General features: G+C 42.6%; 1 protein-coding gene across 2 annotated transcripts in view; it reads left to right on the top strand.

Annotated features, from left to right (window-relative positions):
• The window catches only part of RPA1 (replication protein A1), a 59,588-nt gene extending 48,057 nt beyond the window's left edge, over positions 1–11,531 (top strand). The window contains exons 13-17 of one of the 2 annotated variants that reach the window (XM_023731163.1): positions 881–1,013; positions 3,207–3,383; positions 6,933–7,040; positions 8,940–9,026; positions 10,536–11,531. In XM_023731163.1, the coding sequence (XP_023586931.1) occupies positions 881–1,013; positions 3,207–3,383; positions 6,933–7,040; positions 8,940–9,026; positions 10,536–10,640 (610 nt within the window). In that variant the 3' untranslated portion in view covers positions 10,641–11,531. The remainder of the gene's footprint in view (positions 1–880; positions 1,014–3,206; positions 3,384–6,932; positions 7,041–8,939; positions 9,027–10,535) is intronic. The other variant, XM_023731164.1, reaches the window with a different exon arrangement.
• Positions 11,532–24,957: the final 13,426 nt, after the last annotated feature.

Genomic DNA, 24,957 nt, shown 5'->3' with positions numbered 1-24,957 from the left:
AGGCAATTGTCTGCAGCACAGGGCAGCATCCATTCTGCCAGATGGTCTCTTTCTAAGGAGGCTGTTCTGGATATGGTTAGCTTTCAGTTATCCACCTTTGGGATGACATTTGGCATATTTTTAATCTCAGGCTACCTCCTCCCTGCCACAAATTTGTTTCTGAGCCACCTTCTCCCTGCGCCCCCCCCCCCCGCCCCGTTCCTTCATGTCACTTGTTAAGTGGTCAAGAAATGCAATCAATTTTGACAATAATTTAATAGAAATTTAACTTTAATATCGGCATAAGTAAAACCTCTCTAAGAAGGTAAATCCACAACAAGAAAATAGATCATGCCTTCTAGTAAATTACTTTGGGTTATGTAATCTTTTGGAGTCCATATCAGGCTTAAAAGATCTTTCACCATGGAAACATTTTTGCTAACCTATTACAATTGATAACTTTCCTTTCTGTACGGATACATTTCAGTGATGATAAAAATGCTGCTGCTGACCGAGAATGAGCATCAATAACCCAAAGGATATACCGGAGCTCTGCATTATTGCTGTTTTGTTGTTGATGTTCCCAGTTACTGCTTTTAGGCCTTGGGCCCTCCGGCCAGTGTTGCTGTGCAAGGCTAATTTAAGAAAAGGTTCTGTGGTGCTTTGGCACTGTCTGTCTTGGCCACTGGGGGGCATCAAAACAATTGAGATAAAAAGCGTCATTCATTTGCTTCAGTAGACTCGAGATATAATTAGGAAGACACTAACTTCAGCCCGAATGACTGTGACCTATAAAAAGTGGGGGAGGGAGGGTGGGGAGCCTGTATGGGGCACATAGGAACTAGTAGCACATTAGAGAAGGGTATCAAGTACCTGTCCCTATTCTTTGTTTGTGTTTCAGGTTTGACTCAGAAGGACAAGCCTTAGATGGTGTTTCCATCTCTGACCTAAAGAGTGGAGGAATAGGAGGGAGTAACACCAACTGGAAAACTTTGTATGAGGTCAAATCAGAGAACCTGGGTCAGGGTGACAAGGTAGCCTGCCTTCCTAACTTGCTTCATAAAAGCACATGTAGTATGCAAGAGGATGAGTTTTAAAATCTGATTTCTGAGACCAACGGTCAGACATGAGTTCAGAGCTATGGTTTGTATCTGGGGCTCTGACCGGAGCATGGCGTGGTGGTTGAGAATCACTGCCAGAGCCACGAGGCTGCACTTACCGATAGGAGTATGTTGTATCCCTCACGTGTGTTGGGGCAGAAGACGTTAAGAACCCTGACTGTATAGGGTTGTTGAATTCTTAGAGACAATAATAACAAAGCTGTTAATGATAATATGACTTGCCTTTTTTTGTGATTGTTCTTGCAAACTGAAGTGCCCACATGTCAAGAAGATGTTTTTTCAGGTTACAGCTCACAAGTATTAAGCACCAGGTTCAGTGTCAGGCATTGGTAGTTCACATGTCCTTTAACTGGCTGTAGAACATGAACCTCTCATGTGCTGAGAGTTGCCAGGATCCTCTGACGGGTTGACTGTAGTATTTGACTCCAGCTGCAGCTGCCCTTTGATGTTACCCTCCTCCCGTCTGGACTGAAACGTATTCTGTTAGTAGTTCAGTATTTAAATCATTTGTATCTCCTTTGTCTTCCCAAATAACAGCAACCTCTGTTTTTTTTCTTTTTGTGATATACAATATAATTTTTATTCCTTACTGTCACACTTCACTGTGTTTCCTTATCCATCATTGTCATCAGCAGCAGCTTCCAACACTATTATATATAACATCTTGAGAATCAAACGTTGGACAGATCTGTGTTGTCCTATCATAGAAACAACCACTCTTGTAGTTCTCTTGCCCCCGTTTCTTTCTTAGATCTATGGGTAGACTGTGTATAATAAATCAAGCATAGGGAATACCTATCTGCATCCAGACTTTCAAGTTACACTTTGAGTCTGGACCTAACCTGGAAATACAGAAAGATGGTTTAGACAGTCTCTTAGGAGTCTTATTTTCTCTAGAGCCTTCTAAACTGGGACTAGCCCAAGCTCTTTAAACGTCCACGTTATGATTTTGCCTCTTTGGCCTGAGACAGCCCTAGAGGTTGCTGACCTGGCTCTGAATTCAGGGTACACCCAGAGGGAACTGCTTCCTGGCAGTACTAAATGTACCCAAAAGAATTACTCATTTCCATTCCTCTCTATGGGGGTTAAAAAACAAAACAAATACAACAAAAACCTAAGCACATGACATAATCCTTGCTAGATTTACCCGTCAGTGATTTCTTAATTTCGAAAGCACAGATGTTAGCTACAATTATTTTTGCCTTCTGCTGAATTTGACCTCCTAGACCAGGGATTGGCAAACCAACCCAGGGGCCAAATCTGGCCTGCCACTTATTTTTTTGTTTTGTTGTTTATTATGGTAAAACATACAAAACAAAAACTTTGCCGTGTCAACTATTTTTAAATGTACGATTCAGTGACCTTAATTACACGGTCACTGTGTTATGCAACGATCACCACCGTTGGTTTGCCAAGTTTTTCCTTAGCCGTAACAAGAACTCAGTTCCCCTTAAGCACTAACTTTCCCTTTTCCCCCTGCCGCCTGTTTTTGTAAACAGTTTTATTGGAACACAGCCAAACACATTCATTTACATGTTGCCTAAGGCTGCTCTTGTACCACAGCAGCAGAGCTGAGTAGCTGCAGCAGAGACAGTATGACCATGTAGCCCGTAAAGCTAAAGTCTTTATTCTCTAGCTTTTTACAGAAAAGGTTTGTTGACCCCGCCCTGAACAAAGATAAAAGCGAATCTCAAGCCCAAGAATTCACTGCCGTCGTTTTCAAAATTTGTGGAAGGAATGGTTGATTGTAGCTTTGCTAGAGTTTTGTGGTCTGCACACTATGTATTGCATAGATCTGTTACCTTGGATGGGTTAGAGGAACAAGCAAAGAAGAGAAAAGATTTCCATTTTAAACTAATTTAGAGTGAACTCTTCTACTCTTCTATAGCTAAGGAATTATATGTTTTAGAACTTGGTTGATTTTACCTTGATGGGTTTTGTAGTTATTTCTGAAACTACAGAGTGAACTACCGATTTGTGATTTTGAGAATTAAAATATAGAAGCACTTCAACTTATGTGTAAGGGCCAGCTTTGAGCTGCCACTAAGTTCAGTCCTAAATAGAGGTTTGATGCTCTGGGTCTCACGTCACTCTTCCCTCCTGAAGGCGGACTATTTCAGCTGTGTGGCGACAGTGGTGTATCTTCGCAAGGAGAACTGCATGTACCAGGCCTGCCCAACTCAGGACTGCAATAAGAAAGTGATTGATCAACAGAATGGATTATACCGCTGTGAGAAGTGTGACAGAGAATTTCCCAATTTCAAGTACCGCATGATCCTGTCAGTAAGTAGAATGGGTAAATGAGAGTCACTGGGATTGTTTTTCAAGTCCCTGCCATGTGCCAGGCACCCTGGGTACAGCAGCAAAAACAAGATACAGTCATGCGCCACATAACATCTGTTTGGGGAACATCGACTGCATATATATCCGTGGTCCCATAAGATTATAATATATAGAGTTCAGAAATCCCGATCGGAGAACGGGATGTATCAAACATAACAGCTTCCCACATGAAACACGTGTCTCTCATGTCTCTTGTATACAAAGCGATTGCACTGCCAGGTGTATAATGGTACAAAAAAACCCAAACTCTTTGCCATCGAGTCAATTCTGACTTGTAGTGACCCTATGGGACAGAGTAGAACTGCCCTATAGGGTTTCCAAGGAGCATCTGGTGGATTCAGACTGCTGACCTTTTGGTTAGCAGCTGAGCTCTTAACTTCTGCACCACCAGGGCTCCATCCAATGGTACAGCACATATATAAGCTATAATACACGTGTCTTGATAATCATAATAAACGCCTGTGTTAGTGGCTTATGGATGTATTGTACTGTACTTTCTATCGTTATTTTAATGTGAACTTCCCCTACTTACGCATGAAAGGTTTACCATATAACAGTGTATGCTTCGACTCATAGGCAGCAGCATCCGATCTCATGTAGTGTGCGTCTCTTGAAGGTTGTAGCATTATCTCTCTTTAATTTTCTTTTGAAAAATGTTACTGTGAAGTGCATCATGGCTCCCAAACACAACCAAACCAGCGCTAGTGATAGCAGCAGCAAGAGGCAAAGGAGAAGTATCGATTTGGAAGTGACACAAAGGTTCTTAACACAAAGTGGAAAATCTGTGAATGCTATTGTTCACGATTTAGGCGTGTTCGCACAATGTCCCAATCACATAACGCCCTATTTTGCAGAAACGTTAAGCAGTGCATGACTGTGTATAATACGGTGTTCACACAACGTCCAAATCACAGAACGTCCTGTTTCATGGTAGGAAGCCTGCAGTAAGTGCTAAAGAGCTTATCATTGTTTCATAAAATAGGAAGCATGGGGCCTTTCACTCAACTGAATAGCAGTCTGTTTTCTCCTTCTAAAAGCTTTTTTTCATGCCAAAAAGTTGCATTTAGGTACCCCAGCTGATCCCAGTCTGCCGTGCGTGTGGCAGGTAACAACTTTGGTGGCACTTGCTGGCTAACCATTACAAAGAAAAGTAATTTGAAATGGCATTTTTGGAGCACAATAATGGTACTTACACAGCCGTGCCTGTATTTAGTTATTTTCCTTGTGGATAATCTGTTCCTCAAGCCTTAGTAGAGCTGACTTCAGAGGCTTGTGACTGTGTGCTCACGGGGGGCTGTGGCTTTTTGGCATTGTAAGAATTGTTTCTTTCCGTTTTAAAAACCTTTAAAATGAAGGGTGTAAGGTTTTTTTTTTGTTTGTTTTTTTTAAGTGATAATACTAAATGGTAGTGAAGTTACAGGAAGATGGGCACTCACATTTTTCTAGAAGGTAATTTGGCAGTAATAAGTCAGAAGCCATAAAAATGTTTATATTTTTGATACAGTAAACACCTGAAGGGAATTTATTCTAAGGAAATAATCAGAGATGTTACATATGTATAAAGTTGTTTATTACACTGTTTATTTTGGAAAAAAACAGATACAGCTTAAATATCCTTGATATTCTATTGGTTAATTCCTTTATTAAATATCCATAGAGTGGAATACCATGAAAGCATTAGAATTTGCTTTTTATTTGACAGAAGTTCCACAATTAAGACGTTTGTAAATGATTGTTAATGAAGACTATGAAATGACAAGTACTCAGGCTATATTAATTGAAAATAGCAAATGTACACCCACATAGAAAACAGACTGAGAGGACAAATACCAGTAGTGGTTATTTCTGGTTGATTTTTATTGTCTTCTATATATTTCTCTGCATCGTCTTTCCTTTTCTTTTTCTTTGCAACGAATACTCTTGTAATCGGAAATTTTTAAGAAAATATTCCATCTATTCATTCTGCATTCTAAATGCCCTTTAAACTGTTAGTTCAGCAGGAAAGTTCTATTTAAGCATCATATTTTTTATGAACTTTTCATTGAACTAAGATGAAGAATATTGTTTTAGACAGTTTATCCCGTTCGTGACCCGTGGTACATATAGCGACCACATACTTTTTTGGCCTCTGGGGTTTATTGGGAAGATACTGTCCCATAGACAGTTACGTGCAGCATGCAGGCGGAGACCTGTGTAACAGTTTGAAATGGAAAAAATGGGCATGTGTTGCAAATTCCTGTTTTTACAGGACATTGTATGAGGTGGTGTTGAGTCAGTGTTTTTGGTAGGAAAAATAGGGATTCTGATAAAAATTATTTGGGACACTTATGTCCCTCTGCATTTGTGGGTAAAATTTAGGGAACACATATGTCCCTCTGGACTCTGAGGGTAGGATTGGTGAGGCGAGGTAAGAAAAAAATCCATAGTACCTGCCAAAAATTCACACTCAGTGATTCAGTATGCATTCCATTAGTGAAAACGCGTGGTATCAACAAAAAATTCAAAGCAGAAAATAATTGGGTCTTGAAAACTTATTCCATCAGCTTCTGTTAAACTTCTAAATGGTGGAATTCCCTGCGCGCTTGTTTCACATGACATGTATCCACCAGCACGTCTGTGTCGCAGCTGCTCTTGCCCTGTAGAGTGTGACACTCTTTTCCTCTTAGGAGGATAGCATGGGGTACACGGTAGGTGTGAATCCTAGTAATGATGTCATTACCTTATATTTGTGGGTGCTTTTAACTTTTCCCCCATCACTTTATATTTCATCATAGCATTTGATGTTAAAAGCCCCATGTACATGCAAAATGAATATGTAAAATCAAAACAATAACCTAAAAGAAACCCATTTGCTTTCTTTTTTTCTACAAAGTCTTTTACTTTAGCAACTGGGTTCTTTGATATTCACTTTGCTCCTTGACTCTCCCCTGTTTAATTGTACACCACGGTCTAATTTGGAGACACTTTGTTACTCATTCAGTTGCTAGTAAATTTGGTGTCTGGATAAAGGCCTCTGACTCAAGCTCTTAAACTGTCTGGGTTGCTCAGCAGTGACTTAGCCCCATCTCATGGAGCTCCTCCTAGTGACTGAAGAATGTACAGTTTAAAATTCAGAGAACCTGCCCTGACTCATTGGAGGGTTGTTCAAAACCTTAGTCCAAAAAGCCCAAAGCACATTGCAGCTAGAGGGGAACTAAGTCCTGTGTGCCTGTATTCTGCGTCTGAAGGAGAGTGTAGTTGGGCTGTACCCCCACCAAGATCTGAAATCACACATCCAGGGCATATTGTGTTCCTGCTGTGATCCAGACTTACACTTTAAACTTTTTCTAGGATACCTCTCACATCCTTTGCAAAGAACATGGTATATCTAGTGGTATTGTGTTTTTCTTTGGGAATAATTGATGAGTGGAAAGAGTTCATCTCAGTCTCCTGAGCATGCTTTCCTTTTATTGTGTCTTTGCTGTGATAACACAGAGTTGTGTTTTTTAGGCAAATATTGCAGATTTTCTAGAGAATCAGTGGGTCACTTGTTTCCAGGAGTCTGCAGAGGCCATCCTCGGACAAAGCACTGCTTACCTTGGAGAATTAAAAGAGAAGGTTGGCCACGTTTTATTATAACTATAATAGCTCCCATGCTATAACACTGGTCCCTTTTTGCTTTTTCTTATTTTTTGGTTCATTTCTTTTGTGTGTTGTATGTAGTTTCTCAGTCTGATGATATTTGAGAGCTCATCTGATTCTGTCTAATTTTATCCATTTTGGATACAGTAACAATGAGGTAATGAAGTAATGAGCTAATGAGGTAATATACATAAAAGTACTTCAAAAATAAAGCACTTTAAAGTATGAACCACTTATTTCTCTTGGTACTATGAGCACACCACAGTTGGTGTGCCTGTAATCGCTTGAGACCGGGAAGGCGTCTTCTGAAATAACTTCAAGTACAAGTATGCCGTGGTAACATAATAAACAAAGCCTTTCTGAAAAGTTGAGTCAAATCCTGGTTTAAATGCACATATAAAGTACTTGCTATTTCAGTTAGTCAGATGCAGTTCTTACGAAGTGACTTTCTTTTTATCAAATGATTTAATCCATTTCATGTTTGTCAATTTGCATTTCACGTATTAGGTTTGCTTAATGCAGGGAATATACTGAGTATGCTACACTTAGGAAAGATAGTCGCTCAGATAAAATACGTAAAGAGACCAGTATAAGCAGTATTTTCTTTTTTTAGGAATTTATTTTATTTTGTTGCTGTTGAGTAAGCAATATTTTCTGAGCCACATAAATTAACTTCTGCCTGTAAATTCCCCCCACCCCCCCACCCCCCATCCCCAGTTTCCTGCAGATTTGCTAGAATACCTGTAAAGACCACTAAGGAAAAAGGATTTGGCATATGTTTTGGTGTGTTTTTCTTATTCCCTCCTGCCCTCAGTTCTGTCCGTTGGGCTCTTTCCCCGCCTCTTTTATAAATCATCCATGAGATTTCTGAAGAGTCCCAACATGCCCTTTTACAAAAATAACTGGATGGTAGTTTTGGTTATCATAAAAAAAAGTATGATGATATCTTTTGTCTATTTTGCCAGGTCCTCTATTTTCATATCACATTTTAAGGCTCGAGGCAGCCTTTCAGGATTTTTTTATTAGCTTATTATATTTGACTGTTTTTACTGCTGGTAAATGAGGGCATATAGAAACTCTTCCCTCAGGAACCATGACGTTCTTGGAGTATGTGCTCCACGCTTCCCTAATCTTAGAGGAAGAACAGCGGCTGGTGTAGTTTTCTGAAGGTTTAACATGTTGTTTTATTTACACATCTGAAAGTCCAGAGGACTTCTCTTTTTTTTTGTAAAGTAACCTTTACAAAAAAGAGATCTATGTAACAAAGCTTTTTTCATGTTCCATATGGCTTACAAAGATAATACTTAACTGATAGGAACCGTCAATTTTATATAATGTGATAAGTTTATTTTATATAAATTTATATAAAATGCTTTCTTTAATCCCTCCATATCAGGCTTTTTCAAAAAATAAAATAGTATTTGAGGGGCAGGTGAAAGAGGGAGGGGCTGTTTTTTAGACCATTCATAACCTTTGCCTACCTCACCTATCTTCTCCAGACCTATAGCTGGGAATACAGAGGCTGAGGGAAAGAACGTGTATGACAACTTGAGCTCTTTTCTGAGTATTTTTTTTCCCCCAATTTGTAAGTTCATGATGATGATGCTGGGCCTCAGGTCTGTTCCGTCTCAAGCTTTTGAATCCTAGAAATGCATTTCTCTAGAATGTTTTAATTTTTAATAAAATCGTACTTAAACAGTTATATATAATGAAATGACACCTATAGGTTAGTCATTCCTAATGAATTTCAAACCACTGGGGGTGATGATTTCTTCAAGGAAAGATTTTTCTCAAACTGTCTTCAAAAGTCTTATAGATATTTTCAGATGGGCCAGTAGTTGCCATGTCTAAAATTTTTTAAATTTGTTTTTCCAGAATGAACAGGCATTTGAGGAGGCTTTTCAGAATGCCAGCTTTCGATCTTTTACATTCAGGATCAGGGTCAAACTAGAGACCTACAATGTAAGTAAAGTCACCCGGGGTGTAGTAAGCAGTGGGAAGTTGTTCTTTGTCACCTGCCAACAATATGGCAATAGTGATAGCTGTCAGTTAGTTGCTTTTATGTGCCAGACTCGGTCCCAAACACCTTGTGTTCATTACTCAGTGAATCTTCCAACACGGAAGTACTATTATTTCCCCGTTTTTAGTTGAGAAAACAGACTTAGAGAGGTGAAGTATCTTGTCTGCTGTCAAACATCTAAGAAAAAAAAAATGCTATATAGCCTTTTTAATTAAAACTTTTTTTTTTTTAATTTGTCTGTGTTCTGACAAAAATTGATAATATGTCTAGTGGACTTATATCTTCTACAAAGTTTAGGTTCTAAAATCAACATATAAAGCAAAGACCATGTGTAGCTAAGACCTTGAAAACTCCTAAAATTGCCTGTGAAGCAGAGTCATAATAAAGCAGCATTTATTGAGCACTTGCTGTCTGTCAGACACTGTCGTAAGCTCTTTACACACATTATCTCACTTGATCTTGACAGGAACCCTATGTATAAGAATTTGTTATCTCCATTTTACCAGTGAAAAGACATAGACATGCAGAGAATAAGTAACTTGTCTAAAGCAAGGGGCAGAAATAAGATTCCAACCCAGGCAGTCCCACCTCAGAGCTTTGCTCTTAACCAAGCTTATAAGTATCACCGTATATACACCGAGGGCGATAAAGCGTGAGAAGCCCTGAGCTAGCCTTTGCACCCTTTCTGGACATTACCCCTTTCTGCCTCTAGAGACAATCGCTGGATATAAATGAACAAGCGAGGAGGGAGCATTCTGGAAACACCCCTGCTTCTTTCGTTACAGGCTTTGCTCATTCTGTTGTTTGATTATTAGGCCTTAACCTTAATAGCTGCTAATGGATGTGTTTGTTTGTGTAAGCATTAAATGAGATAAGGGCCAACGATGTCAGATTGATAAAACCTGGCCCTTGAAGAGTCATCCAGCTGCCTCATCATATGGACAGGGAAAGTACAATGCAGAAAGACTGACTCACCCAGAGCTGAGATGGGACCCAAACCAGGTCTTCTCCACCTCAGTGCCATTTCCTTGACACCACACTCGGCTTTTCTTGAAAAGAAAGCTAACCTTTCAGAACTACCTGTGTGGCTTTAGGCAAGTCACTTATCCTCTCTGGGCTCCTCTTCCTCCTCTGTAAATAGAGTAAGTTGAACTAGATAAGCCATCTGAGGTTCATCCCATTTGGAGTCTAGATTTGGGAGCAAGAGGAAAGGATGAAAAGGGCCTGTGTCAAAGGGAGGTTTCTGTCCACTCTCCCAGCCCCAGAAATTCTGGACTTGGCACTCACTTATAATTTTTTCTTTATTGGAATTACTAAACTCTGAATCCAGCAGGTCTGTATGTGTTTCCTCCTGCTGGGATCATTGAAGCCACTGAAGCAAAGGGGGTTATCACCATTGCTCCATGCCAGGGCTTTCCAGTCAGTCACAAACTGCTTTTCTCTTTTCAAAGGATGAGTCCCGAATTAAGGCGTCTGCGGTGGATGTGAAGCCTGTGGACTACAGAGAGTATGGCAGAAGGTTGATTATGAACATCAGGAAGAACGCCATGCAGTAACATGAGGAGAGCAGTGCTGATTGGGCCGAAGTTTGAAAATAAAGAGCTGAAATGAAATTGATTTCTTCCCACCCCCTGCGTGACATTTCCACACTAGCTACCCAGTGCAGAGAGCCCCTTTATGGTGGACTAAGCAGTTTCCTCTTTTATGTGCATCTTGGAACCCATCCATGGGCAGAGGAAAGTACGCTTATATGGCTGTGGCCTGAAACCATGTCAGACCTAGGAGTCAGTCAGCAGGTGACTGTAGTACCGGTCACTCCCAGGCTTTTATCAATTTTATTAAGATTTCATTATCTTTAAGCAGGAATTATGTCACAAGTAATTGACCCCAAGTCTGCAGACAGTGAAATAAATTATGTAACTAGGGTTTTACTTCTCCAGTGGTGACACCTTCGCAACTTGGCTTTCTTCTTGGGGAGAGAGCTGAGAAGTGGTTTCGTGGAACCTGGATAGCTCAGTAAGTGTATCTTCCTAGAATTCAAAGGATCTCTCTTTCTAGAGGTGCCACATACTTGTTAATGCTTGGTATGGCAATACAGTAGAATTATTAATCAAAGACATATCTCTTATATCTGAAGAATATCCTTCCTTCGGGGTTTAATAGGCTGAGTCAGATGGGTCTGATATTAATCAAAATTGCCTCTTCTGAGGAAGGCTGATAAGCATTGACTTGCTGTCCCCGAGGGAAATCCAGGCAACTACAAAGCATTGCTTTAGTTTTCAATTAAGGTTGCATTTTGGGTTGGTGAAGACAGTTTTTCTACCTGTATATATTTCTTGCATTTGTGTGTTTCATTTCTTGATTAAAGCTATGTTAAATAGAAAGGATTTTGAAGGGAGAAGCCCTTTGTTTCCCTTGCTTTGTTTTAATAAACAGTATATTCTGTGCTTATGAATCCTACTTCCTTTGATTGCAAAGTGTTCTTATAACTGGAAAGCAATTAATTAGCCTTCATAATAAATGTTCACTTGGGGGAGATGTTAACTCATTACAAACTCGAAGATTAGTCCAAGGCATGGAGCTCGTTCTTCCCAATGTTTGCAACCCTGAAATGCATCTTAAAACGAAAACGCTAAAAACAAAAAGCCATTGTGCGCAAGAATGCTGATGATCTGGCACTTTGGGATTTTACTGATGTTTACACAGCAGTCTAACACCAACCAGGCTTTGAAATGTGTACAGACAGTGAGCTAGTAAGAAAACAGCAATTACGCTACTGGGCTTTTCAGTCAGCAAGAGCATGCTTGCTCTGTGTGTTCCTAATCATATTAATCATCTATCCGGTTGCTGCAACCTACAGCTTGGCATTTGCTGCACACCTCTCTCCAAGTAACCGGGCAGCATTGCAGTGAGCCTGCAGCTGGGGGACCTGGTTTTTAATCTGTGCAAATGCAGCATATGGAGGCACTTTGTGGCATTGTAGGGTGACAAGATCCTGTCTGTTTCCCCGTTACTGTCTTCTGTTGGGAGGAACCAGCTCACTCTAGGCAGGATGGCTCCCATTCCTGTGAACAGACTTGGAGAGGGCCCTCTTGTCAGGCCCATTAGTTGTTCAGACGTATTCCTCCTTACCCTTCTCTAGTCTCAGAAGATGATAATTGGGTTGCACTTGATTCTCTGGCTGAGGCCTCACAGGTTTTACAGAAGCTCTTTCCTGCCTGACCTTGCTTATAAAGCACTGACTGGAAGATCACAGTCTTCCACACTATTCTGGATTGACAAATTGTGGGTTGGAAGTGGTAATCCAGCTTTCAGTCCAGTAACCAGTCTTTTATATCTACTACTCCCAGCATTCACTCCTGTCTCCAGTGTGTATCTATCTACCCAGCGAGGAGGACTGACTGCTAGTGTTACCGTGATGCATCTAGAGAACATTGTACAGTCACTGCTCTTTCTAATGACCAATGTGACCAAACCAGCGTGTCTACATGGATGTGATTAGAAATCCAGGGGAAGTGTTGTAGGGAAGGGGGGCTCTCTAGAGAGGATTTTTAACAGATTTCCCTGCTAAAAATCAGATCACCAGTAGAGGAGCCTGAGAAATTGGCTCCACTGCTATGCTTTTAAGAGATTGAGGTCCCTGAGGAATGCCTAAATAGATTCTGGCCCACAGTTCTTAGAATTCTCTTGGCTATAGTTTACCTCGCAAGACTGTTCACGTTCTATTTCTCATCTTTCACTTGTAGATCAGCGTTTACTTGCATACACCATGACATCGGCGTTAAGCAATTAGGAAAAAAATCTAATCATTTCGCCTTTATTTTAAATGGTTCTTGAATTCCCTCCAGCCTCATTGTGAAAGAGGCTGGAAAAAAAATAAATCTGATTTCTGTCCATATTTTCAGTGTTTTATGCTTTCCATTACAGCCTAGCTCATCTCTAGGGTGCACTTCTGACTTTTTTGAACTGCAGGGTCAAAAATGTCCCCCTCCCTCACTTTTTGTTTCTGAGTGGCCTGTCTTTGAAAAGTATAAATAATATCGATTGTGGTATTTAATACACTAATGAAACCTATGGTTATTGACTACATAATTAATATACTGTCTAAAAGTGAAGTTTGGCAGCCCAATATATAAAGGTTTATATTGTGTTTCTTTGGCAATATGCCTTCCAAGGTTTTATTTATAGAAAATGAAACCAGTTGTTTAGTCTCCTTTACTTCTTTTCGATGGTTAGAAGGCCAACACTCCCCTACTAAATTGATTGTTTCCTTATCTCAAAGAGAGGGTTTCTTCCCTACTCCTCTCCTTTTTACTGGTTTGTTAGCTCTTAGTAGTAAGTAATGCACTCTGTGGATGGAGTTCTGGCTTTTGGAAATAATCAGTTTTTCCTTAAAAAGACTTTAGATGTTTTATTTCCATTTATTTCAAATTAAGCTGAGTGAGTATATTTCATTTATGAAACTGATGTGAAGTATTATTAATATGTGTTAAAATAAAAAAGGAAAGGGGACTATTTGGACCTGCGGTGCAGTGGGTTTCTCTTACACATAGACTTCCTGGCCTTGGGTTTCTAATCCTGCCAAAAATGATTGGTGGGCCACAGTCTTGCAAGGGATTGGTCAGTATACTATGCAAATAGGGTGCATAAAACCACCCATTAAGATTAAGTGACCTTGCAGGAATTGGTCGATTGGCCTACCATGGGGATGGTCAGTTTGTGGTCTGGCTGGGAGGGCCATCCCTTAAATTGAATATAAGGGTCAATTCCACAGAGGTTGAAGGGGACCTCACTACCATCAAGAAGAACCTGGAGAGGAGCGTGTGACCTTTGGACCAGGGTCCCTGTGCTGAAAACCTCCTAGACTCAGAAGAGAGTGGCAGCACAGAAGGTGGCGTAAGAGAAACAGTGGCAACTGTACAAGTGGCGAGAACCGTGGGACCAGCAGGCAGCTGCAGGGGTACTTGCCAGCCCAGGGAACAAGAGAGAGCTGAGCGCCTTTAGACAGGAGGCTTCCTGGGGGAGTGGCATGCGTCTGGGCACTTGTCCACAGAGTTAAAGAGCTGGAACATTGCCCGAGTAGGGCAGAGGCCTGGAGAAGGGCTTGCCTTCGAGCTCAGCCAAGAAGGAGCTGAGAGCCATCCCGGTTGGAAGCTGTCCTGATTGACGAACTGTATCCAGTCTCCTGAGTTGTATGTTGATCCTGATCTGAGTTGTAGCCTGTTACTTCCCTAATAAACCGTATAATCGAGAGTATGGTCCCTGAGTTCTGTCTGGCCATTGCAACAAATTACCAAACCCAGCAGAGAAGTAGAGAGCACCATGGGGGAGGGGAGGAGAGGCTAGTGTCAGAAATGGTGAAAAAGTTGGAGAGTGGATTAAGTCCGACCTCCACCTCAGGAATCAGCTTTGGGCTGATCTTGGTGATTCTCATCCCTCCTCCCGAATGTAGACAGGTTCAGACGCTAGGTTACAGGACCATTGATTGTTTCTTATACAAGTGATCCATGTTCATTGTAGCAAAATAACATGCAGGTAAAAAAAAAATTGCCCATAATTTCACAAACCAGCAATAACTTCTTGTAGAGCTGACCACTTTTTTCTATGCACTTATGTGTATAAATATAGGTTTAATGAAAAGTGCAGCTTGTGCATACTCTTCCCGGAACACTTTTCTCCTAGCACGGTCAGGTGGACATCTTTTCTATTAAAAATACATCTGTATGAATTTCACTGGTATCTGGCTATATTTGGGTATATGGATGCGTAAATTTATTGAGCCATTTCACTTGCTGAATGCTTATATTTTTGTGATTGTAATCATAAGCTCAGCTTTCGATGAACAGGAGCATTTATACTTTGTCACACTGGGAAAATATATGCCTTGTTTTGTTAGGGTCTCTCACTTTTCTTTTTGCCATAGTCCAGCGATAACTCCTCTAACCCTGTGTACCATCAAAGGCCAGCAGGTAATTTGAGCAGGCCCTAGAATCCTCTTGGGCAAAGGAAGGTAGATTACTGTGGGGGGAAGAGGGGAGTGGAAGGCTTCTGAACCATGGGTAGTTTACTGCTACCTACCACATGGATGGAATTGTGGTTATCAAGAGGCCTCAGCGCTCTGGTTTTCTGTTAGTGTGTGGAAAAGTGGTTTCTCAAGAACACATTTGACTGACTTTATAAATCACACCTGATCCTGGAGTCATCAGGAAGGACTTCACAAAGAATTGGGCGACTTGAGACTCAGGAAAATCGTAACCTTCATTTAAGTCAGGGGCTGTCTGATTGTGCCACACTTGATAACAGTCATCCATTCTATATTCATTTGTGACGATGGAGCCATGTGGATGCCATGAAGGTTAGGTAGAGGGCACTAAAGAATATTGGGCTCCTTGTGTGAATAGTGTTTGACTGTGGGTAGTGTAAGGGGACCTTCCTTGCGTTATCTATTACCAGATCCCAAACTCTTGCACTGGAGTTCGTGGCTTACCAGTGAAGTTGTGTGTGTATTTGAGACTGAATCAACCACCCGGCCACTTTTTCAGCCTTTCAGCTTTGCCAGGCTCTTAATGACTGTCACCTTGCACCCCCTACTTCTTAAATCTCAAACTATAATTTTCAAGAAAACAGTCTCTTTTTTTTTTCAGCCTTGAATAAATCGCGTGGGAATTGTGATCCCACCTGCCTTGTGAGAAATATTTATATCCAATTCAAAAGTGGTCATGTAAACTTTTAATAATTGTAAGCCATTCTTTTAAAATTGTACCTGCTCCCTAGTGTATTACCCAGTTGGTAATTGGAAGTTTGTGCTGTCATTAAAAATGACAGCTCCTCAGATAACGTTCTTGGTGCTTGTAAAATGCAGATAACCGAGCCTATATTTAACTTGTGTGTGGTGCCAGCTTCCTTTCAACAGTTAGGTAACCGAGGGGCTGGCGCCTGGTGAAGTAGGAGAGCTCGCTGCAGGGAGCAGCGGCTTTGTGCTCATGAATACCCTGCCCTGAAATGGAGTCAGAACAACCAGGACTTTTTAAAAATAAGCACCAATTGGACTCTCATCTCTTTGCTCTCACAGTTGACACTGCTGCTCATGCTGAAGTTTATTTATATCTTCAGTTAGCCATGGTACAGAGGTCATTTCTTTTGGCCTAAAATTTTAGAGGCTTCTGTGTTTGCCTAGGAAAGCTGATCTCCTCAGCACTTAGGCTTGTAATGCAAAGCTTGTCTTCTGCAGCAGCTTTTCTGCTTCCATAACGCCCCGACTCCCACCACCACCGCCAATTTCCGTCTCCACTATTTATTTAAAACTTGAATAGCTTTATAAGGTGCAGCCCTGTAAATGAGCTCTCCTACTCTAATGGGCTCTCTCCAGGCAGCAAACCTTCCATAAAGGAGCCCTAATTAAGCAAAAAAACGGTTTGTCTTGCTTAGCCACATTTCATGAATCCAGCAGTCAATTTAGAAGATGGTAACATCCTCCTTTATAGCTATGATTTTAATAATATTCTTTTGTAGCACCCCAGAATCTTATCAGCCAGCAGTTAGGGCATATGTGTGTCCCTGTTTCTGTCTTGCTGTCCATCTTTAAGGCTTTATTTACATGCACTTTGATTTTCATGAAAATCCTTATTATTAAAGTTACTCTTTAAGGATCAGACCCACACCGAGCCTTCCTGGTTGGAAGTGGGCTGCGCGAAGCGTGTTCATTTGCAGTAGGGGCACGCACTGGCTTTCAGGGAAGATGCCTGTCAGTCAAATGGCTCTTGTGTCTGAGACGGCTGGAGCAGCTTGCTCCCCGTCTCTGTCTGAGGGAGAATTGAAGGTTTTAGGCAGGCTTCCCCGGGCAGCATCACTCACAGACTATGTGCATGCCACCACCGGATTCTGCACTTGCCTCCTAATGGAACCTTTAGCTCCTGGAGCCAAGTCTCATTTTGTGTGTGTTATTAAAGCGTGGGGGACTAGAAAAAGCAGAGCCCTCTTAATTAGAGAGCGACATTCTTGCATAGTAGTAGTGTTCTGTTCATGGCATAATTGTCACAGCAAATTACCAGTTAGGTTAAATATTGAACTGGTAGTTCTCAGAGCTTCAATTGTTTGCTCCACCCCGCCCTCCCCACCCCTCCTACCCTCGCCATCACCTGCTATCCTGCACTTGCAACTTGATCTTCTGCCAAGTGGTAGCTTTTAAGTGAGGCTTAGAGAAGATACACTTTACAGCAGGAGCAATAAATCTGGCTTTGGGCAAGTTATAGGATGCCAGGAACATCTGAATGAGGGGTGCAATTTTTGTTCAGCGTATGGGGGTGTGCTGGGTCAACCTAGGGGTCTTCTAACACCAGCTATAAAACTACTAGGTCAGTTGGTATATCTAGCGTGGGTGTCTCGAATGTGAGAGCGCTATTTGAGATGTTACAAGAAATGAAAAAGAAATAGACTTGTCCTTTCTCTCTGAATTTTAATCCGTGAGAGGAAGGCCCACAAAATGGAAGAACACTTTTTATAAACACGTAATGTAGTGCAGGCTGAGTACATGGCTGGGAAAGGAGGAAACAGAATCTAATGCAGGCAGTCACGCAAGTTCCGAGTTTTAATTGTAAAGGTGAGAAAAAATAGATTGGCAGAAGGAAAAGAGAAGTACGTGTTAGGCTTAAGGAACAGCACACAACGTGTAGGCAAGGGTGGAAGAGAAAGTAAGCCAGGGGCAGGTGATATAAGGAAATCAGCTGGGCCTGAGTGGTAGATCTTTGTAGAAAAATAATGAGATTGTTGAACATCAGGAGAGCAGCGTGGACCTTGACTTTCTTGGAGCTTAATACTTAAGCCCTTTCGGAATGTAGGTCTTAGCAAGTGTCCTTTGTCTATAATTGACCTTCAGCAGCTCCTGGAGCTGGTGTTCTGGAAAGCCAGGTAAACAGGAAGATTGCTCCAGCACAGCCTGCCTCTGCTTAGCCAACTAAATAGCCGAGGAAATCCTGCAGGGGATGTTATTGGAGTGTTGTACACTCCATTCCTCACAAGCTGCATGCTGGGCTGCTCATTTTCTTTGGACAAAGATAGACTGGCTCCCACTCTTGTTGATGGAATGAAAATTCTCTCTTGCATTACGGCTCATGTGATAACTTTAGTGGCAGTGGTGTGGGGATAATGAAGTCTCTTAATGGCTCTAGTTAAACCTGGTAATGTCCCTCTATCAAACTTCAGCTGGCTGTGGGAATCTAACCTAGTTTTGTATTCCTAAACGTCTCAAACCCACCACTGGCATCTTCAAAACGCTAACAAGGAGCCAGCCAATCACTCGTCTGTTTCCTGGAGTATATTAATAAGCCAGTGCTAAGTTCTTAACTCCAGGATTGCACCTCTTCCAATTCCAGCTCCCCAGCCTGCGGTCAGTCTCCTTGGATAGACATGGGAAGTTGAAGTTATTTTGGCAACAGCATTACACTTCTCAGTCGCTTCACTTCTAGCACGCTGGTTTAGAGCCCCCAAAGGAAGAGAACTAATTTTATTCTGGCAAGTGGGGGAATGAATTTGCTTCAGGATCTGCCTAGGTCTAATTAGTATAGTCTGTAAGCAGGGTTTGCTCTCCTATGAGGCATGTGTGTGCATGTGTGCTGTGTGCACGTGTGTGGTATGTATGCATGTGTGCAGTGTGTTGTGTGCACGAACGTGTATGTGTGGTGTGTGCACGTGTGTGCCCTTGGCTATGATAACACGCGCAGCAATGACTGCTACTCATTAGGACTGGCCTACTTCAGTCCTGCTTCTCAAAATGGCTGGTGGATGTGGACACCTCACAACCCTTTTGCTTTCCTGAAAATGTCCCATATTCACCACCCACTCCCCAAAACGGAGAACTGGGTGGGATCCGACTGTCAAGACAACTTTTCAGTGATCCTGAAAGAGCTAGATAAAAGGGGGCCACCAGCTGAGACAGAGGAAGGGCAAACGGGGAGGGACCATGAGAACTGGAATAGGTGGGGAGAGAGGTCGTTTTAACCTAAATAACATAATGGAAATGACAATTATGAACAGCAATGAGAGCAATGATCTGGCAGCTTCAGAACTACACGACCGTGATGAATGGCTCTCCAGGGAAACGGGGCGCAGCCTCCTCTCCTGGAAGTCGGGGAAGGGGTCTCTCTGCCAGCCAGGGGCGGAGGCAGAGCGGGCCGCCGCCTGATTTAGCTTGGAAGTTAAAATCGCTGAAGCAGTTTATAGCAACACCAGAGTGAGCCGTGGCGCACCGTCAGTAGGCAGGATCCAGCGACGGTGGCATAAATGTTTCAAATGTGCTCAGGGTAATTAGTTTTGAATTACCATGTGCATATTTTAAACATTTAAATGATCATCCTAGGTTTTCGAAAACAGTTTCGCACGGCTTGATGGTCCTCCCGCTCCCGGTGCGGCCTCCCCCTTGGGAAGCAGCCCTCTCGGCCGCCGCCGCCGCTCTCGCGCGCGGGACGGAGCCAGGTGGAGCATGTCGGTTCTGCGGCTTCAGCCGAGAGCTGAGCGGCAGGAGCCGCCCTAAACCCTTGGATCAAGGGGGATTAGGCCGCAGCCCCGGGTCCTGGCGCAGCCGGCTCGCCCAGGACTTTCCCTCGTCCGAGCCAACGGCGCCTGTGCAGTTTTTCAAAACGATTTGTTCAGCTTTTAAGTTTTCCATTGTGCACGAAAATGCAATTCCATTTTAGCAGCTTTTTTTAAAAAAATTTTTTTAGGAAGACCCAGAGAGCTGGGAAACTTGATAGATGATTAGCCAGGTCGGAACTACATTTGATGCTTTAAAACGACGACCTTGTCCACCAGTCACTCGGGGCAAACTGCCGGATTCCAGCAACTTCAATCTCCCTAGTGCTTGGTTCAGCATGCAAACAGCAATTTCTAAAATCCGTAATTAAGTGAACAGTGGAAAGAGGAAACATTTTCACTCCACAACCATTCCCAGGCCTCCCTCCCACCAAAAAAAGAAAGAAAACAAAGAAACCTGTTGCGACTCACGGCGAACCCATGTGTTACAGAATAGAACTGAGCCAGCTCCACAGGGTTTTCTTGTTTGTAATCTTTATGGAAGCGGATCTCCAGGCCTTTCTTCCACGGTGCTGCTGGGTGGGTTTGAACTACCAATAATTTCAGTTAGCGGCCGATGGCAAATCACTTGCACCACCCAGATTCCTTGCTCCCTCCTGCAGGAGTTGTTGCTAAAGAAAATACCGTTGGGTGTCTTACAGAGTCCCTTTGGGCTTGGGAAGCTACTGGTTAAAGTCAGGTTTCTAACTCTAAGTACCTAAATTTAGAAAACTGACTAGAAGCTTGCCTGCATCCATTTCTCCCGGTTGAATGTGCTGTTTCTCCAGCAGGTGGAGCTGGGAGAATAATAACTCTTGAGCCTGTGCCTGGGACCTCTGAGTGGAACTATCTATGCTGGGATACTGATTGAATGAAAATTGCTCGTTATGCAAACCGTCTGGTTCAGTACACAGAGGCAGCCCCCAGGCACAAACCCCAAGCAGTTGCTTTTTCCTCTCCCCAGATTAAAACACATGAACTGCTTTGATGTAATCTTGTAACAAAGCCTGATAGAAATTTTTATTTCTTCTGAAGTTGCCTGTCATTTTTTATTGCCCCCGTTCTTCTGTCCTATCAATACCCTTCCAGTCAGGGCGACGGGGCTTTGTGTAGACTGTATTTGAGGATCGGAACAGAGTGTTTTCCTTTGCAATGGCCCGGGTTATTTAAACACCAGTACATCGCTTGCAATATGTTTAATCTCTTGTGTTTTCTTCCCCCACTGCTATTTATCATTTTAATGGAATGCTCCAGAATATCACATTATGCAATGTGTTTAAATTGATAAATTATATTAGAAAAATATTGGATAGGATTTTTTAATGGTAAGTGGGTTTTGTAGAAATATTTTCTCATTAGTAGATCAGCTGCTTGCCGGTAGGAATTGTAAGGATTTGGGATAAGCTATATTTATGACCTATTTGGCTAATTAAAATTAAAGCATAATTTTAGCATGAAGTTCCTGCAAGACTTTGCAGAGAGGGTGGAGGAAGAAACTTGCCCAAATCCAGTTACTTTTAAATGTCAGTTGCCATAACAACTTCACATGAGCCATATTTTTACTTGAAAATTCCTTTTAGGACTCGGTTGCTATAATAATTTGCCTCAGCTCTTTTTAGGAGGCATATTTTCTTTTGTGATCATTTCAAGGCTTTTGTTACTGTAACAAAAATGACCGTGTAAACTTCAACTCTTTATTTCTCCATGTACAAGAGCAGAGTGGTCCCCAAAAATAGAAATGTGGGCTATGAGGAATGGTTGGGTAGAGAGGGCTCTCCCAGGCCCTGGAGGGAAAAGGGCCAAGCTCTAGGGAGCAATTGTTGCAGGAGCCAGTGCCCCTCTGGATGGGAATTATTAAGCCAATAGAGTTTTCTGAAGTGTGACTGTTAAGCTTTTCTGTGTCCTGGGGATTTTGCATGAGGCAAATAGCGGTCTGATCCTCTCAAGGCAGGATGGACCCACTCATGTATTCTGAAGGCCTATCGCTGCGTCACTTTGCCAGTCAGCGGAACTACTGGTATTTGACAACCGAGTGAGGCAATCCCCGAAGTATTTACTTAGACGCAAAGTGGTAGCAGAGTAAAGTTCAGTGCCCTTTCTTTCACTGTTTAGCTGTTAACCTTAATTCATTAGACAATAGAACCTCAGAGGAGCGCCTGCATCTTCTTCGTTCTGTTCTGGCCACAGGCACACCAGAGGGTACAAGTTGCTGCCAGCCTTCCGGATGCTCCAGGACTGACATTGTCATTGCTGAGGGCAAGCTTACAGTCCTGAGAAAAACGTCTTGCAAGTGGCAAGAGGAACACTTAATTTCAGGAGACTTCTGGTGCCATCTCCTTGAAGCAGCCTGACTGTTGTGTTCTGGTGGAAGCTGTCATCAAGTCTGACTGTCCTTGCCATAGCTTTAGTGACACCATAGCTCCCCTTCCTGGTTCTCGCCATGTTCCTTCCTCTCTCTCTCCTGTCCTCCCCCCTACCCCAGCTCTTTGGTGGGATCTCAAATGGTCACACTCCTTACTGGACTCTGAAGCTCACAAAGGGACAGTGGAAATCCTGTGAAGAGGATGGTAGAGTGAAAAGCTGAGACATGGATTTCTATCCTGCTTTCTTGTGGACTTCGCCTTGGAGAAGCCACGTCACCGGATGTCCTTATCTATTAAACCACCATTTGACATCAGGTCGGTTCCAACAAATGACAACCTCTTGTGTGACAGAGGAGAACTCCTCCACAGGGTTTTCTTGGCTGTCATTTTTACAGAAGCAGATTTCCATGCCTTTCTCCCAGGGTGCCACTGGGTGGGCTTGAACCACCAACATTCAGGCTGGTAGTCAAGAGCCACCTAGGGACTTTTCAGTGGTTATGGCGAAGGTAATCTTTTCCCTTCCACCTCACGGAGTGGAAGTCAGGATCAAACAACAATTTGTGGCAACAGAAAGCAAAAAACATTCCATAAGTGTGTTGTGAGCTGCCATTGAGTTGGTCCCCGACTCATGGTGACCCCCTGCACCACAAAACAAAACACTGCCCAGTCCTGCCCCATCCCTATGATGGTTTGTGGATCAGACCATTGTGATCCACAGGGTTTTCATTGGCTGATTTTCAGAAGTAGAGCACCAGGCCTTTCTTCATAGTTTTAGTCTAGAAGCTCCGCTGAAACCTATTCAGCATCATAGCAGTATGTAAACCACCACTGACAGACAGCTGGTGGCTGTGCATGAAATGCATTGGCCGGGAATCGAATTCCAGTCTCCTGTATGGAAGGTGAGAATTCCACCACGGAACCACCACTACCTCTCCATAAACGTGTGAAAGATAATGATTCATATATTTTCTTCTCTGGGTGAACCAGACTTTGGCATTATGGAGCTTACACTCTAGAAAAATAACTGGGCTGGAAACATGAGCTGCTCTTTTCAAACCTTGGTGACGTGTCCCTGGAAGAGACTGTGGTGAAGGTTTGCATCTGTTTGGGGATGCGCAACATTTTGGTGGTTCTGTACACGTCTGCTGAAATGTAATACTTGACATTTCTCAAGATCCAGTTGTGCTTTTTTTTTTTTTTTTTTCCAGCTGACTGTAACTGAACTGTATGTTCGGGGAAATTGAAATGAAACATTATTGCTTGGTTTAGATGTGGAACTGGAGTTTCAGCTTCATTCTCACCCTTCCTTTGAAGACTACCTGTCTTTCCTGCACTTTTCCAGCCCCAAGGCATAGGAAGCAGATTTCAATGCCTGCTCCTTTGTATATTACGGAGGCATCATGGGGCCGCAGAAAATGATAGGACTCTGTGGTCGCACAGATCTGTGTTCAAATCCCACATCTTACACTTACTTAACCTCAGAATTGATTTCCTTGTGTATAAAACAGCGGTGATAATAATACATCCCTTTCAGGATTAGAAATAATATACATAAAGCACCTAGCATATAGTAGACTGTATTTTAAAACTGCAGTGATAGTTGCTATCCATGCTTGTGGTAGGACTGAAAATTCCTTCTGTCTGGCCCAGCCGCAATGCCCTATGACCTAGCCTGGGAGAAACGGGACATTATCATACCCTCAACTGATTAGAATGAGCAGCCTGTGGGAGACTGGTGGAGATCTCCCTTCTTAGTGCTCCATCCAGAAGGCAAATCTGGGCAGGGGGTGGATGGCAAGTTGATTTTGATTTAACTTAAGGAAGTGTTTTCTAATTATCGGAGATGACCAACAACATAATAGGTCATTTTAGAATATAATGCAGTCCATGGGTTGCACAAATGGTTAAATGCTCAGCTACTAACTCAAAGACTGGTGATTCGAATCCACCCAGAGGTGCCTTGGAAGAAAGACCTGGTGATCACAGCCATTGAAAATCCTATGGAGCACAGTTCTACTCTGACACACATGGGGTCACCATGAGTTGGAACTGACTACAGGGCAACTGGTTTTTTGTTTTTTTGTTTTTTTTTTTAAAGACTATAATGAGCTTCTATCCCTAAGAAAAGGCAAGTAAACACTTATAGAACCCCTATAGGAGAGAAGTCCTGAGCTTGGCCGTTCAAACTCAGAGCTTCAGGTGAGGACAAATATGAGGAGGAACGTCCTTGGTGTCAGTGTTTGGCTTCCCACTTCCCTTTGGTTCCCTTCTTCCCCAGAAGTGCCTTGTAGGGGAGATATTCTTCTGTGGCCTGCCATCTTAGGAACCACCTCAGAGAGAAGGAACCCAGGGCTGAGTGACACTCTGAGACAGGAAGAAGTTTTCGAAAAGTTATGGCCTGGCTTTGAGGAAAGGTTCAATGTCCTTGTGGCTTTGTTACAGAGTCAAAAACGCAGGTACTGCAAGTTGCCATTGCATGGATTCCTACTCATGGCGCCCCTGTGTGTGTCAGAGTAGAACTGTGCTCCATAGGGTTTTCAATGGCTAATTTTTCAGAAGTAGAGCACTAGGCCCTTCTTCCAAGGTACCTCTCGGTGGACTTGAATATCCAACCTTTCAGTTAGCAGCTGAGCGTGTTACTGGTTTGCACTACCCAAGGACTCCTGGTGCCCCATGGGTTGCTGGGAAATTCCCTTTGGCAGGCAGACAGGATCCAGTGGGAGGTGGACTAGTTGTGGAGAGGACTTTGTCCTGGGAGCAGTTGTCCTTATGGCTTTGGCTGTCTTTCTGCCTTCTTGAATTCTCTCATGCCCTTTCAGCTGGCTGCGTCAGTGAGGGGAGACACAGGTCCACTCAAGTTTCCATCATATTCAGTGACAACTGGGATCCATCACTGCTGGGCTGTTCTGTTCAGCTCCTCACTGCACAGCCCAGTACTCACTCT

The sequence above is a fragment of the Trichechus manatus genome, unplaced genomic scaffold (genome assembly GCF_000243295.1).
Source record: "Trichechus manatus latirostris isolate Lorelei unplaced genomic scaffold, TriManLat1.0 scaffold00040, whole genome shotgun sequence".
Lineage (NCBI taxonomy): Eukaryota > Metazoa > Chordata > Mammalia > Sirenia > Trichechidae > Trichechus > Trichechus manatus.
This window is presented reverse-complemented; position numbering and strand designations above follow the sequence as displayed.